We start from the raw sequence: 17,098 nt of genomic DNA on the forward strand, positions 1-17,098 counted from the left end.
GCATACACAGATTGGGTCATTAGCAGCTATAATTTGAATCTTGTACAAAACATATGACTTTAATTACTAGGGTTTTGAGCACAAGAAATGGCCAGTGTAATAGTCGGAATAATTACGTGTAAATAGGTTAAAGAAATTATGAAGAAACAGAAGGAAAGGATATAGTCATTTAAAAGAAAATAACTGAGATTAAGCATAAAAGGCAAAAACAAAGCTGTTTTTACTTAAGATAGATCTCTAAATTTATTTTTCCAAAATGCCATTATAAGAACAAATATACTAAGATATAGTCAAGTTCACCTTAATTACAATGAATTCAGAGGATATGATAAGAAGAAAGAATCCTCAAATATAGGGGATATTTAAAATGTTAGCCATAGCAAGACCCTCTATCTTTTTTAGTTGAAGTATAGCTGATTTACAATGTTGTGTTAACTTCTGCTTTACAGCAAAGTGGTTCAGTTATATGTATATACATTTCTTAAAAAATATTCTTTTCCATCATGGTTTATCATAAGACATTGACTAGAGTTCTCTGTGCTATACATACAGCAGGACCTTATTGTTTAGCCTGTCCATGTATAAGAGCTGACATCTGCTAACCCCAGCCTCCCACTCCAGCCCCCCCCAACCCCCTCCCCTTGACAACCACAAGTCTGTTCCATTATCAAGATCTTCTATTTTTCAACACCATGTAATATGGCATCTTGCTTTATTAAAACGAAATAAGGAGCCCCTAAGAATCCTTTAAACACATCCAACATAAACAGGAGTAAAATAGAAACTATTTTTCAAGACCTGTAAATTCAAAACACTTATTTAAATTAAGACCATCAGGAATCTGTGAGACTATTTCAGGAGGACACGGGCTGGGCGAGACACTAAATACTGTCATTCTAAGGAAAACATTACAATCATTTTATGTAAGTTACAAGGCAAACTGAACACTATGAAAAACATCCTTCACAGCACATTTAGAAGTCTGAGTTTAAATAATGCTCAACAGGAAAGAAACAGAATCTGTGACAGTGGCTGAGATGTACAACAAAAGGGCTAGCTTTCAAGTGTGGTACTTCCCGGTCTATTTTTAGAGGTTTAAGACTCCACCCTGAAATAGTTTTGATAATAATCCTTGTGGTTACGACTCAGCATGTAAGACATCGTCTGGGAGAAAACCAGTTCTTTTCAGGCTGTGGAACCCAGTTCAGTTTTTTTCCCTTTTAAATTAATCCTGAGATCTTGCCCACAGAACAAGGGGAATGTTAAGAATCTTTTTGTTTCCTTCTGTTTACCAGCCACCTTAGAACATGCAAAACTAAAATGAGGTGATAAATTAAAATTAGGTGATAAAGGACATCTTTAAAAGTCTACTTCACTAAAAAAGGAACTCCTGCTGAGTGGGAAGCTTATTTGGACTATTCCTTTAATTGGGAACAGAATGCATTGTTGAGGTAAAAGCACTTTGGATCACCGAAATGTTATGGAGATGTGTCCTTAAAAGACTTCCTCATTAGGAAGTGACCATTTCTGTGTCATCATCTCAACACTGAGATGGCTTGTCTATCAAAACAATAGGAAGTGCTTGCATCCTGTAGTTCTGTAATAGGGTAAGAAGTTTATATATACACACACACCCCTCTATCTGTATATAATAACATATGTATCTATAAACACATATTATGCACATGTATATATACACAGTACACACTCATACACATATCTCCCAGTCACACAAACTCTGTGGTCTGAGACTGGCTTTCTTAAAACTACCACCTTGTCCAAACTCAATCTTCCTATTCTGCTCCCATAACACAAAATTACAGTAAGTCATACTCTAAAGGCTTCAATTTCCAATTAAAAAACAAAACAAAACTGGGCAAACCAAAGTATATCAAGAAACAAAGGCATAGCTCAGGCTAACATACTTTCACCCTTGAAAAACAAACAAAAAGCCAAAAAAATATTTTAAGATACTGTGAAAGTTGAACACGCATTTCTTCTTTATTTTCTTGGAATAAAGAAAATTTCTTTATTAGGAAGCGGTCCGGCTCGCTCCCCAGGGCGAGAAAATAAAGAATTTCTTCTTTATTTTCTTGGAGGACCCCTTTTTTAGAGAAACAAGTATGAGATCTAAACTGGTAAACTGGCTTTCGTGTTCATGCCACTTGGGATAAAAGGTTAGAGACTCAACAAAAAATCAGCCTCAACCCCCCTCTTCCTAGGCCCCAAAACATGTGGCATTTACAAACCATAGAAATCTGTAGGTTTTCAAGGTTATTTTCCGAGCTCTTGGAAAAGGGCAGACAGGATGTGGTGCGGGACCCTCTTGAACGGAAGGATGCCCCAGCTCATTTGCGGACCGGAGCAGGGTATCCCGTCTACTGAGGGCTGGGCCCGCATCTCTGGTCCTCAACCAGGCACCGCAGTCCTGACTTTGCCGCTGCGCCGTACGCATGCGCACATCCATTTTCTGGCAAAAGGACCTGACCACCCTGCCTCCCCCAGCGCCCGCTCGCTCTCCATCACAAGTTCTCCTTCAGCAGGCCGAGTTTCCGCAGGGCCTCCCGACGGGCCTCCTCCGTGGAGCCCCGGCCCGAGAACTGGACAGTGATGCCCTGGGGCCTGAATCCCATGGCCCTGGGGAGCGAGCCGGACCGCTTCCTAACATCCTGGCTGCAGTCTGGAGGCCGGGACGCAAGTTTGCTGGGGAGCGTCCCCGGGTCTGGACGGAAGGTGACCGTCTTCCCCGTAGAGATGAAGGGACCAGCCTGGCTCTTGAGGACATCGTGGATGTTCTGGAAGCCGTTGGCCAGCGGCAGAGGCTGTTCCGTCTGCACGGCCCTGGACTGCTGGGCGCCATGCGCCCCTGCCCGCACGGGGACGGCTTCCTGGGCTGGGCCCGGCTGGCTCTGCTCCAGGGAGACGCTTCTCCTCTGCTCGGCGAGGTCGCCCCTCAGGGCCCGGTCTTCCGTCTCCCCCGCGGAGAGGAAGGAGACCCCGTTGATGTTGGCCAGAACCTGGGCCTTGCGCTCCTGCACGTTGACCGCGGCCTTGGAGATGGTCTTATTGAAGTCCTTCCCCGTGCTGTTGCTCAGGCTGATGTTGCTCGGGAAGCGGTGGATCTTGGGCGGCGCCGCGTGTCTGCGCCACGGCGAGTGGTCTCTGTGTCGAGGGGCCCCGGAAGTCAGCACCCTCCATTCTCCGGGCCTGACCTCTTTGGAGGGGGATGTGGGCGAAAGTGCTTCATTTCCTGCCAACTTCTCCGACATCTTTTGGGCGATGACGAGCGGAGTGGGGACTGAGCGGGGCAGTTTTGGGTGCTCCGCTGGAGGAGCAGGGGGCGGTTCTCTCCTGGGGTGGACCGGGGCTGCTGCGGGGACAGGCGGGGAAGGCAGCTGGAGCAGGGCCTCAGGACCTGGGGGGTCTGGCGGGGGAGACTTCTCAGCATCCTGTTTCCTGCATCCAAGGACAGGGATGTCTTCCTCTCCAACAGCGCCAGACCCTGGAAAGTAGTGAGCATCTTTATAAGCTACCACCGTATGGAGAAGTAAATGCATCACCTTTCCTTTTCACTGAATTTACAGAGGTCTCAAAGGGATGTGATGCCAAATGCAGTTGTACCTCCTGGAAGCTAAGCTCCCTCCTTCCTGTTCCCTGGACCAGCAAAAGAGAACTTAGCATGTGATTCTCATAACCATGGGCGAGAAGGAATGAATTAGCGGTGGTGAAAGATTTGCAAGCCCCTAGCAGTCAGTACCTGGGAAGCATATTGTGTAAAAGCACGTTTCTAAGGAGCCATGATCCTGAGACTTGTAACAGGCAGGAACAACAACTTCCCTTATGGGGGATTTTACAGAGGAGAAATAGAGGCTGGGAAGTTTGTGGTACCCACCAACCCCTCCCTCTAGTCTTTCTAGATGAAGGATAGTTAGATGGGTCACTTTCCTCTACAAACAGAAATGTTTCCTGGCAGCATCTGGTAGAATTTAATAGGTCAGCCTCTGAACCTTTACAGGATCCTAACATACGTTGATCCCAGATCACTGGCACTTTTCTGCACTTATATTTATACACGTGTGTCTGCTGCAAAACTGGGAGTCACGTATTTATCTCTGTATCCTCAGAATCTCACACGATGCCTGCCACAGAGAGTGGGCTCTTAAAATTGTTATGGAAACATCAGGTTGGAGAATTTATGGGCAAGTGGCTTACTTTCAACAAGTGTTTTCCTCAGCACAATTATATGCTCTGATTTTCTAAAGGATCAGCTGGCTGGAGTTAATTTTAGGAACTATACCTCAGAGAAGTATGATAAAAATGGAAGATTTATATTAAGTCTCTTCGTTGAAGAGAGGGCTACAAACTCAGCCCCATATCTGGAACCACAGCAGATGAAATTCTGTGTAATACACAGTCTTGCTGGGAGGGGGGGCAGGAAACGGAGGGATAGATTTCTAGATGCTCATGACAAACGGCAGTATTTTGTTGTCAGCAGAGCAAGGCTATTTTCCCCTCATCTTTTCCAATCCATATCCCCTTGTTCACATTTCCAGGATCTTTTCCAACTAGGAAAAAAAATTGGAAGAAAGTTTTCTCCTTGTCCATCTCCCTCTGATTCTATCACAGGACTCAAGGGACAAAAAGCACACCACTCCTCTGATGCCACCCTGAGTCAAGCAAAATTTACAGAGTAGATGCCGAGCTGAATTTTCGTTCTGATTTTTTTTTTTTCCCCTGAACCAAGGAGTCTTTTCCAGTTCAAATACTCCCAGCTTTGAAACAGGAGTATCATCTTGCCCAAGAATTGAAATTAAACCTCAAGGGCTCAAGCACAAGTTCCTTGTATGGTCTTTTTTGGTAGAATGGAATTCTTCCCTGAAGCCATTCCCAGTTTTCTTTCTTTCTTCTCTATATGTGTACAATCTGTTTGTTTGCAGAATTAGTCCTATTTGTTATTCTAGCCCTTTTGGAACGTCCCTTCGTGTGTTTTCATCCTAATGAAAGCAGCACCTCGGCTGGACAATCTAACTACCAAGAGGATGTTTCTCGCTATAAAAATCTGATCAGCCCCACAAGCTTCCATACTGGAAACGCAGAGAACACAACACAAAAGGAGAGCCTTTGGCCAAGCCAGAGGTCGGGGACTTGTGCTCCGGTCCTCACCTGCTGCCTCTGTTACATCCTGCAGGCTCTCAGGCTCCCCGGCTGCAGGGCCCGGCTTAACCAAGTCCACAGCATCCTCTGGCCCAGAGGGACCGGATGCGCTCTCGTCCACAGATGGCAGAGAGAGGCATTGGGCATCACCGGCACACGGCACCTGCTCCCCAAAGTCGTCCTCCAGGGAATCAATTGTCTCTTCAAAAAACAGAAGGACGTCCTTTTCTTCATGTGTGAGGTACTTCAGGCTCTCATCATCCTGTACCAAAGGTTTGGGGAAGAGGCACGAAGAGATAAAAGCAACAGTGGTTACACTGAAGAGAAAAACCCCACGACAACGCAGGGATCTATACAGAGCCTGAGAGAGAACTCACTGCCCTCCAGTTTCCCACCTGGGGAGAGGGTAACAGCCAGGTAACCCCCCAGTGCACCCCTGCTGGTGTGTCCCTCTCCATTCTACCTGCAGAGGAGGGAAGGCTGCCCAGAAGGTGTAGCCCATTACAGCTCAGAGACACTTGGTTCTAGTAGGTCAGTGATAAGAAAGCAACCTCCTTGCAAAAGGTCTTTTTCCACAGATACACCTGGTTTCCCCATAACAGCACTAGGGGGCTCTTGGCTGAGAGACAGTGGAGAGAACTCACATATTTATCTGCTCTCCCTCCAGAACCCTCACTAAAACAAACTTGGGCTTTATAATTTTAAAAAGGCACAAATCTCAAGGAGGAAAATAAGAGGAAAAGAGATGACAGCCACAACATTAGGAAAGGCAGACAGCAGGACAGGTGGTAACTGACTCAGAAGACCCAAAGGGGTGAATTCTGGTCAGCAGCTGAGGGTCTAGGAATCAACCTGCCGTGGCCAGGAGAGCCCACACGAAGCTCAGCACAGGCTGGAGGGAAGGCCCTGGAAGTCTGGCTAAGATGACATTGAAAAGAGCAGAACTGGATGAGAGTCTCTTTCAGAAACGATCAGATCACCCAGGCAGAAAACTGGATGTTTACTCTCATTCTCTTTTCTCTGTTTTGGCCACACCCAGGTCATATGGACGTTCCCAGGCCAGGGATCAAATCCGAGCTGCAGCTATGACCTATACCACAACTGCAGCAATGCCAGATCCTTGGCCCACTGTGCCACAGCGGGAACTCTTAGATGCTTATTCTTTTTTTTTTTTTTGTCTTTTTGCCATTTCTTGGGCCGCTCTCGTGGCATATGGAGGTTCCCAGGCTAGGGGTCTAATCGGAGCTGTAGCCGCCAGCCTATGCCAGAGCCACAGCAACGCGGGATCCGAGCCGCGTCTGCAACCTACACCACAGCTCACAGCAATGCCGGATCGTTAACCCACTGAGCAAGGGCAGGGACCGAACCCACAACCTCATGGTTCCTAGTCGGATTCGTTAACCACTGCACCACGACGGGAACTCCAGATGCTTATTCTTAAAGAAAGTAGAAGGCATATGAAGAGGAGAGGGTTTGCATCAAGCTGAGTTCGCGGTGAAGAACTGTACTGAAAGTAGGGACTCAGGGAATCGAATTGACCCTCTGGGCAGCAGAAGGGTCTTCTCTGGGAGCCTGAATGGACCAAGAGCCAAGAAGCGGACACCATGGGCTCCCCAGTGAAACAGCCCGGCAAGATTGGAAAAAAGGAGTTCCCGTCGTGGCGCAGTGGTTAACGAATCCGACTAGGAACCATGAGGTTGCAGGTTCGATCCCTGCCCTTGCTCAGTGGGTTAATGATCCGGTGTTGCCATGAGCTGTGGTGTAGGTTGCAGACGCGGCTCGGATCCCGCGTTGCTGTGGCTCTGGCGTAGGCTGGCAGCTACAGCTCTGATTCGCCCCCTAGCCTGGGAACCTCCCTATGCCTCGGGAGCGGCCCAAGAAATGGCAAAAAGACAAAAAAAAAAAAAGATTGGAAAAAAAAAATCACAGTCCACAACCCCAGCACAGAAGTTCTAATCAGTTTCTCAACATCCTACTTTTAAGGTGTTCATATAGCTACTGATCACCAAGTAGCTGAGAAAAACCTTAAACAAGAAGGACACACAAAGCAAGACAAGAAGGGAAACAACTTGCAGGAAACAAACTACGCAAACAAGAGTGAAAATGCCAAAAAGAGGATCATGAGTATCTCTGCAGGGGATCAGAGGAGAGACTGATTCCATAAGCAGGAATACAATGCTATTTAAAACAAACAGAAGACAGAAAAGAACTCTCAGAAACTAAAACTATGAGAGAGAGAGAAAAAAGAAAAATGAAATAGAATCCCAGAGATAAAGTAGAGAAATTACAAAAGTACAACAAAAAGCCAAAAAAAATTTAAGCAGAGAATTAGAGATTAAGTGTGCGAAGGCTAACATGTGACTAATAAGAGTTCCAGAAAGAGAAATTAGGAAAAACAGAGGGGAATAAATGATCAGAGTAAACAAGTAAAATAGTTGAGAGACATGTCCTTAAACAGAAGAACGCAAGTTTCCAGTTCAAAGGAGCCATGAGAATAACCGGATGAAGAAGACTCAAACAGACCTACGCCAAGGCCCATCCCTGTGAAATTTCAGCCACTGGAGACCAGGAGAGATCCTGAAAGTTTCCCAGGCTGGAAAACAGGTCACAAAACAAAACATCAGGAGTCAGAACAGCAGCAGCCTTCTTAGCAGCAGCACTGAAAGCCGGGAGATCATGCTGTGATTCCTCCAAAATTCCAGACGAATTCGTGACTAGAATTCCATACCTGGAATCAAGCCAATGCTAGAGGAGAATAAGGGTCTGAGCAGCGGACCTCCCACGCCTGCCTTTCTCAGGAAGCTACCGCAGGGGAGTCAGGGTGGGGCTGTTCCCCAGACAAGGGAGGAACCAAGAAGAAAACTTGGGAGCCAGGAAACAGGAGAGAACGAGGGAAAGCTGAGGGAACCCCAGGATAACAGTGACATGCCCAGGATGTGCACTGTGCATCGGACAAGCAGCCTCGTTCTGCGCAAGCCAGAGGCCACTCAGAACATGAACAATGCCGGCAGCTGAAACCAAAGCCGTTATTCACCCCAGAAAAAACTAAAGTTATGAGAGAAAGCATGTATCTGTGAGACACAGACACACAGGTATAGTATATCAGTATATACAGCAGGAAAACAAGAAACAGGCATGGCACCCTCACATGGACCCTCCTACAGCCATTTTAAGTGGTGTTTTCAAAAGAATACAGTGTTAAGCAGAAAAATGCAGATAAGAGAAATAAGAGTTGTGTCAATTTGACTTAAACACATGCATACTTTCTATGTCACACATACCAAAACTACGGAGACGATACAGAGGAACCTGTCAATAGTGGGGGTGGGGGATGAGGATAAAGACAGAAACAGGAATGAGTTACAAGTCACCGCTTCTGGTGAGTCGGAGAGTGAGCACTTGATGGGTACAAGTAAAACGAATGCTTTTCGTAAACCTTGTAAAACGATTTGAGGCATTCCCTAGTGGCTCAATGGATTAAGGATTCAGCATTGTCTCTGCTCTGGCTTGGGTTCAATCCCTGGCCTGGGAACTTTGGCATGCTGCAGGTGTGCCAAAAACAAAAACAAAAACAAAAACAAAAACCAAAAAAACAAAAACCAAAAAAACAAAAACCATTTTGACTCTCTACAATGGGCATAAACTTTGATAAAACAATAGGAAAAATTGTAGGGGAAGCAAAGGTCACTAAGAGTTAGCCGTATGGTGCAGAATAATGCATTTCATACCGTGATCTGAGAAGTATCCAAATGTCCACCAACCCAGGCCTCTCAGAGAGCCTGCAGTGTCCAGAGCTTTAGTGTCAGAGTCTCTGGGTCACAGATAGGTGTCTGCTTTGATAGACAGGGCCACACAGTTCTCCCAAGTGGCCGGACCAGCCCAGGGGTAGGTGCACAGCCCTGCACGGTAGGTGTGTGCTAGTGTCTTGTTCTGATATTCAATCCACGCCCCAGAAGAGAAGTGGTGTTGAGATTTTTTTTTTCCCCCGTAATACTTAACTGGCCATTTGGAGATCCTCTTAGGAAGTGCCTGTTCAAGTCGTTTGCCTATTTTTCTATCAAGCTGTCTTTAAGAAATAATTTGTGGGTATTCGTTTATGCATACTAGATACAAACCCTTTGTGGGTATATTTATTGCAAATAATTTTTCCTATCCTATGGCTTGCCTCTTCTCTCTGTTTTAATGGGGGTCTCTGATGACTAGTCTTTAATTTTATTTTATTTAAAAATTTTTAAAAATTAGAGTTGATTTACAATGTTCTCTTAATTTCTGCTGTACAGCAAAGTGACCCAGTTATACATTTACATATGTTCTTTTCCTCATGTTATCTTCTGTATCTATACAGCAGGACCTCATTGCCTATGCATTCTAAGTGTAATAGTTTGCATCTACTAACCCCAAACTCCCAGTCCACCCCACTCCCTTGGCAACTGCAAGTCTGTTTTCCATGTCTATGGGTTTGTTTCTTTTCTGTAGATAGGTTCATTTTGTGTCATATATTAGATTCCAGATACAAGTGATATCATATGGTATTTGTCTTTCTCTTTCTGAATTGTTTCACTTAGTCTGAGAATCTCTAGTTCCACCCATGTTGCTGCAAATGGCATTATTTTGTTCTTTTTTATGGCTGAGTAGTATTCCATTCCATGTATGTACACATCTTCTTAATCCATTCATCTCTTGATGGGCATTCAGGTTGTTTCTATGTCTTGGCTATTGTGAATAGTGCTGCAATGAACATAGGAGTGCATCATATATTTCAATGAAAATTTTGTCCAGATATATGCTCAGGGGTGGGATTACTGAATCACATGGTAGTTCTCTATTTAGTTTTCTGAGGTACCTCCATACTGTTTTCTATAGTGGATGTATCAATTGACATTCCCACCAACAGTGTAGGAGGGTTCCCTTTTCTCCACACCCTCTCCAGCATTTGCTATTTGTAGACATTAATTATGGCCATCCTGACTGGGGTGAGGTAGTACCTCATTGTAGTTTTGATAGGCACTTCTCTAATAATAAGTGATGTTGAGCATATTTTCATGTGCCTGTTGGCCATCCATATGTCTTCTTTAGAGAAATGTCTATTTAGGTCTTCTGCTCACTTTTTTTTTTATATATAATTTTTTTTATTTTCCCACTGTACAGCAAGAGGGTCAGGTTATCCTTACATGTATACATTACAATTACATTTTTCCCCACCCTTTCTGCTGTTGCAACATGAGTATCTAGACATAGTTCTCAATGCTATTCAGCAGGATCTCCTTGTAAATCTATTCTAAGTTGTGTCTGATAAGCCCAAGCTCCTGATCCCTCCCACTCCCTCCCCCTCCCATCAGGTAGCCACAAGTCTCTTCTCCAAGTCCATGATTTTCTTTTCTGAGGAGATGTTCATTTGTGCTGGATATTAGATTCCAGTTATAAGTGATATCATATGGTATTTGTCTTTGTCTCTCTGGCTCATTTCATTCAGTATGAGATTCTCTAGTTCCATCCATGTTGCTGCAAATGGCATTATGTCATTCTTTTTATGGCTGAGTAGTATTCCATTGTGTATATATACCACATCTTCTGAATCCAATCATCTGTCGATGGACATTTGGGTTGTTTCCATGTCCTGGCTATCGTGAATAGTGCTGCAATGAACATGTGGGTGCACGTGTCTCTTTTAAGTAGAGTTTTGTCCGGATAGATGCCCAAGAGTGGGATTGCGGGGTCATATAGAAGTTCTATGTATAGATTTCTAAGGTATCTCCAAACTGTTCTCCATAGTGGCTGTACCACTATGCAACAGTGCAGGAGGGTTCCCTTTTCTCCACAGCCCCTCCAGCACTTGCTATTTGTGGATTTATTAATGATGGCCATTCTGACTGGTGTGAGGTGGTATCTCATGGTTGTTTTGATTTGCATTCCTCTTATAATCAGCGATGTTGAGCATTTTTTCATGTGTTTGTTGGCCATCTGTATATCTTCTTTGGAGAAATGTCTATTCAGGTCTTTTGCCCATTTTTCCATTGATTGATTGGTTTTTTTGCTGTTGGGTTGTATAAGTTGTTTATATATTCTAGAGATTAAGCCCTTGTCGGTTGCATCATTTGAAACTGTTTTCTCCCATTCTGTAAGTTGTCTTTTTGTTTTCTTTTGGGTTTCCTTTGCTGTGCAAAAGCTTTTCAGTTTGATGAGGTCCCATGGGTTTATTTTTGCTCTAATTTCTATTGCTTTGGGAGACTGACCTGAGAAAATATTCATGATGTTGATGTCAGAGAGTGTTTTGCCTATGTTTTCTTCTAGGAGTTTGATGGTGTCCTGTCTTATATTTAAGTCTTTTAGCCATTTTGAGTTTATTTTTGTGCATGGTGTGAGGGTGTGTTCTAATTTCATTGCTTTGCATGCAGCTGTCCAGGTTTCCCAGCAATGCTTGCTGAATAGACTTTCTTTTTCCCATTTTATGTTCTTGCCTCCCTTGTGAAAGCTTAATTGACCATAGGCGTCAGGGTTTATTTCTGGGTTCTCTATTCTGTTCCATTGGTCTGTCTGTCTGTTTTGATCCCAGTACCACACTGTTTTGATGACTGTGGCTTTGTAGTATTTCTTGAAGTCTGGGAGAGTTATGCCTCCTGCTTGGTTTTTGTTTCTCAGGATTGCTTTGGCGATTCTGGGTCTTTTGTGGTTCCATAGAAATGTTTGGATTGTTTGTTCTAGTTCTGTGAAAAATGTCCTGGGTAATTTGATAGGGATTGCATTGAATCTGTAGATTGCTTTGGGTAGTATGGCCATTTTTACAATATTGATTTTCCCAATCCAGGAACATAGAATATCTTCCATTTCTTTACATCTTCTTTGATTTGTTTGGTTAAAGTTTTATAGTTCTCGGCATATAGGTCCTTTACCTCCTTGGTCAGGTGTATTCTGAGGTATTTGATTTTGTGAGGTGCAATTTTAAAAGGTATCGTATTTTTGTATTCCTTTTCTAATATTTCATTGCTGGTGTACAGAAATGCAACTGACTTCTGAATGTTAATCTTATATCCTGCTACTTTGCTGAATTTATTAATCAGTTCAAGGAGTTTTGGGGTTGAGTCCTTAGGGTTTTCTATGTATAGTATCATGTCATCTGCATACAGTGACAGTTTTCTCTCTTCTCTTCCTATATGGATGCCTTTTATTTCTTTTGTTTGTCTAATTGCTGTGGCTAGGACTTCCAAAATTATGTTGAAGTTCTGCTCACTTTTCAATTGGGTTGTTTGTTTCTTTGCTGTTGAGTTGTATAAGTTGTTTGTACGTTTTAGAGATTAGGCCCTTGTCAGTTGCATTGTTTGAAACTATTTTCTCCCATTCCATAGGTTGTCTTTTTATTTTAAATAGGTCCCATTGGTTTATTTTTATTTCCATTATACTAGGGGGTGGATCCAAAAAGATGTTGCTGCAATTTATGTCAGTGTTCTGCCTATGTTTTGCTCTAGGAGGTTTATAGTATCTGGCCTTATGTTTAGGTATTTAATCCCTTTTGATTTTATTTTTGTGTTTAGTGTTAGAGAATGTTCTAATTTCATTCTTCTACATGTAGCTGTCCACTTTTCCCAGCATCTCTTATTGAAAAGACTTTCTTTTTTTCCACTGCATGTTCTTGCCTCCTTTGTTGTAGATTAGTTGACCAAAGGTGTGTGAGTTTATCTCTGGGCTTTCTATATTATTTCACTGATCTATATTTCTGTTTTTGTGCCAGTACCATACTATTTTGATGACTGTAGCTTTGTAGTATAGTCTGAAGTCAGGGAGACTGATATTTGATGTTTTATGATGCAATTATAAATGATATCACTTAAAATTTTCTAATTGTTGCTGCTCTATAGAAATACAAAGTATATGGACCTTGAGATATGTATGTCTGACAAATCTGCAGCACAATACTAACAGTTCATCTGTAGGTTCTTTTCAGTCTTCTACATATACAGTTGTATTTGTAAATGAGAGATTTTTAATACCTCCTTCGCATTCCTCATGCCTTTTGTTCATTTTTTTCATTCTTCCTTATCATACCACCAAGTTCTCCAGTTAGTTGAACAAAAGTAGCCTCATCTTTCGTCTTGTTCCCAATGTCATGGATAAAACTTTTACTATTTCACCATTGAGTACAGTGTTTGCTTTTTTTAAAAAATGATATTCATCAGATTAAGAAAGCTCTCTTTTATTCCTAGTTTGCCAAGTATGTTTGTCTTTAAAATAATGAATGAGTTTTGAACTTTGTCAAAGGCTTTTTTATTCATTTACTGCAGTGGTTCTCAGCTGGAGGTGATTTTACCCTCCATGGGGCATTTGGCAATGTATGGGGAGAATTCTGGCTGGCACAATTTTCTCCTTTATTCTGTTAATGTACTGACATATAATGATTGATTTTTCAACTATTAAACCAACCTTGCATTCATGGAATAAATCCAACTTGGTTGTGATATTAGTATGCTTTTTAAAATGATTTTTATTTTTTCCATTATAGTTGATTTACAGTGTTCTGTCAATTTCTCCTGTGCAGCAAAATGACCCAGTCATATATATAAATAAATATATTTATTTATATATATAAATATATATTTATATATATAAATATTCTTTTTTTTTCACATTATCCTCCATCATGTTCCATCACAAGTAATTGAATATAGTTCCCTGTGCTAAACAGCAGGTCCTCATTACTTATCCACTCCAAATGCAACAGTTTGCATCTATTAATCCCAGACTCCCGGTCCATCCCCCTCCCTCCCCCTCCCCCTTGGCAACCACAAGTCTGTTCTCCAAGTCCATGAGTTTCTTTTCTGTGGAAAGGTTACTTTGTGCCATGCTTTTTATACATCACTGAATCTGACTTGCTCATATTTTATTTAGAACTTTTGCATATATATTCACAAGACAGATTATAATTTTCCTTTCACTGTAATCAAGTTTTGTACGTATTTCCTTTTTTGCTTTTGAGTTTGAATTTAGGAAACAATGAGCCCTAAGATTTTAGTTCATGGCATATCTTTTTGCTCTACTTCTTCTGAGATTGGATGGTGCTGGGGGAGGAACAGGCTGATTTTAAGAGCAGTTTTTCTCCACTGAATTTTTTTTTTTTTTGCCTTTCGTCTTTTTTAGGGCCTCCCCCACAGCATATGGAGGTTCCCAGGCTAGGGGTCTAATCGGAGCAACAGCCACCGGCCTACGCCAGAGCCAAAGCAACACCAGATCGGAGCCATGTCTGTAAACTACAACACAGCTCACAGCAACACCGGATCCTGAACCCATTGAGCGAGGCCAGGGATCGAACCCGCAACCTCATGGTTCCTAGTCAGATTCATTTCTGCTGTGCCACGATGGGAACTCCCTCCAGTTAAAATTGTAACAGTTTGGTATCAACGAGGTCTCTGTAATTTTATCAGTTTACATCTCTAGCGGTTGTGTGGCCCGTAAGAACTTCAATTTTCCCTCTTTAAGAGCATCAGTGTGAGGGGACATCAGAAGAGCAGCAAGATACTAGAAGGGAAAATGAGCACAAAGCATTCCTTGTGTAATACTTTTTATTAAGCACTGAACCAAAGAAGAGAGGACTAGGTTTTAATAAAAGAAATTGCGTCGTAATTTTAGCCATCCTCTGTGCCTACAGAATACATGACCAAGGGATTTACCCTTTGTTCTGAGAATCCAGGATCTGGCCCTACCCGCTTGTCCAGTGTCTCCTTCTCTCCCCTCCCTTTTATACTCTGTGACTAGAGAACAGAAAACTGGAAAACCTTTTCTCTAAAGGGCCAGAGAGGAAGCATTTGGGGCTTTGCAGTCTTTATGGGGGCAACTGTTCAAGTCTGTCAGCATATATGAACGTTACAGGTGATATGTAAATGAAGCTTAGCTTTGTTACAATAAAACTTTATTTACAAAAACAGGCAAGGGGCCAGATGTAGTCCACAGGCTGGTGTTTGCTCACTCTTGCCCTGTAATCAAATCAAATCACTTGCTATTTCCCGTACCTGTTTCTCTGTCAGCAGGGCTCACAGCCACACAGTCCCATCTTACCTGTCCTTCCTGGTCCAATTTCAATGTCGCCACACCTCCAGCCAACTTCCACAACATTCCCTGACTTATGCATTCAAATATTTGAGCAGCGAGCAAGCATCAGGCAATGTAAATACAGGGTATACATTACATTCTTGCTGTCTGGGAGAGCTCATCTAATGAGGGCTTCAGATAAGAAAAGAGGCAGTTACTTTAGGGGGTGGAAATGGCTGTGACGAGGTGACTCTGGGGTGGTGGGGAAACAGTAGGGCTATCACCTCACACTCCTGGGGAAGGGGCATGATGTGGAAAAACTCTGAAGAGGAAATGGTCATCAAGACCCTGAAAGAAGTAGGTGGGAGATCACCAAAGAGAGACCAGGGGTAATTCAGTGCCTATTTTGGAGAGATCATGCGGGCTATAGTATGGAAAACAGGAAACAGTATGGACAACTGAATACGGAAACAAAGTAGACAAATGACTTCAAAGGAAACCACGCACGAAGCTTACACGGGGTCTCGTGTCCAGGAAGCAGTTACAGTGACCACAGTGACAGCTGCCTCCTCCCTTGCAGGTCTGTCTTGACCCTCCAGCCACCAGAACATGACGCTTTCATTAGAGGTCCGGTGGTGCCACTTATTTCGGGATTCTTCCAGACGTACGGCGGGTCAGCAGGGTCATTTGGAGGGCCACGACACGTCGGGGACAGCATTCCTGCTGCTTCTCTGTCTGCCTGAGACTCGCTAGATTATCCTCCCCACCCTTCAGCTCACAGCACCCAGCCCTGCTTCCCCAGATTCACCTTAAGCCATGTCACATTCTTCTCTCCATGCACAGTAGGTCAGCTCGGAGACGCCACAACAACAATCAAAACCCCTGCAAGTCTGAAAGGATTAGGGCTCTCGGCATGACCAAGACCCCTGCAGTTACTAACTGCAACCACCACGGATGTTGTTAGGGCGACATGATGATAATGACCAGAGCCCAAAAATGTCTTCACCACAACTATTTGTTAAATTAAAAGTCTTGGGAAATAAACAAATGCCATTTACCCCCTTCCTCCTACTCTGACCTCCCCAATTCAGTGTCTCAATAGAGTTATTCCCAAGATTTCTGATAATCCATTTTGGCTGGATATAATAATTTCTCTCTGGTTGGAAAGCCAATAGAATTAAAAAGGCAACTGGCCTGTAACAGACCATCAGCTTAAGACACAGGCCAGTTTCCCATATTAAGTGAGGCGCAATAAGAATGGGGTAGGGAGTTCCCATTGTGGCGTAGTGGAAACAAATCCGACTAGGAACCATGAGGTTGTGGGTTCAATCCCTGGCCTCGCCAGTGGGTTCAGGATCCGGTGTTGCTGTGAGCTGTGGTGTAGGTTGCAGACTTGGCTCGGATATGGTATTGCTGTGGCTGTGGTGTAGGCCAGTGGCTGTTGCTCCGATTAGACCCCTAGCCTGGGAACCTCCATATGCTCAGGTGTGGGCTCCCCCCCGCGAAAAAAAAAAAAGCAACCTTGCATGCCTAATCCAATCTCAGAGCACAGATCCCCAGCACAAAATTTTGTTTGGAGAAGCTTTGAGAGGGAAGCGTCTAGTCAGCCATTTATGTTGTGCAACAAACCACAGGACCCACAGGCTAAGAGATGCGACCAGAGGTCAGTGAGTCCAGCTCCCACATCTGAGGGCAGGAAAACGGGTTCAGAGGCACTGCAGTGACTTTCTGAGGGTTGTACAAGGATTTCGCAGTGCGGCCAAGCCCGGAACCAGTCTACACCGGCTTTCTATTTTGTTTGACTTATCTCCCTTTCCAGTCACGTGCTGATCTAAGATCCAAGCTTCGACACCTGCCTCTCACACATCTTTGCCTGAGGCTCCTCATGCAGGCACTGCTCCCTCAGCGCTCTGGTAAAACGTGAGAC

The 17,098-nt window shown here is 43.6% G+C and overlaps 1 protein-coding gene across 1 annotated transcript in view; it reads right to left on the reverse strand.

Moving 5' to 3' along the window:
* Positions 1-516: 516 nt before the first annotated feature.
* PROSER2 (proline and serine rich 2) overlaps positions 517-17,098 on the reverse strand; it is a 44,455-nt gene continuing 27,873 nt past the window's right edge. The window contains exons 3-4 of the mRNA XM_047755109.1: positions 5,164-5,416; positions 517-3,502 (exon numbers count right to left, since the gene is read on the reverse strand). Coding sequence (XP_047611065.1) covers positions 2,523-3,502; positions 5,164-5,416 — 1,233 coding nt within the window. The 3' untranslated portion in view covers positions 517-2,522. The remainder of the gene's footprint in view (positions 3,503-5,163; positions 5,417-17,098) is intronic.

Source organism: Phacochoerus africanus, chromosome 12, assembly GCF_016906955.1.
Source record: "Phacochoerus africanus isolate WHEZ1 chromosome 12, ROS_Pafr_v1, whole genome shotgun sequence".
NCBI lineage: Eukaryota > Metazoa > Chordata > Mammalia > Artiodactyla > Suidae > Phacochoerus > Phacochoerus africanus.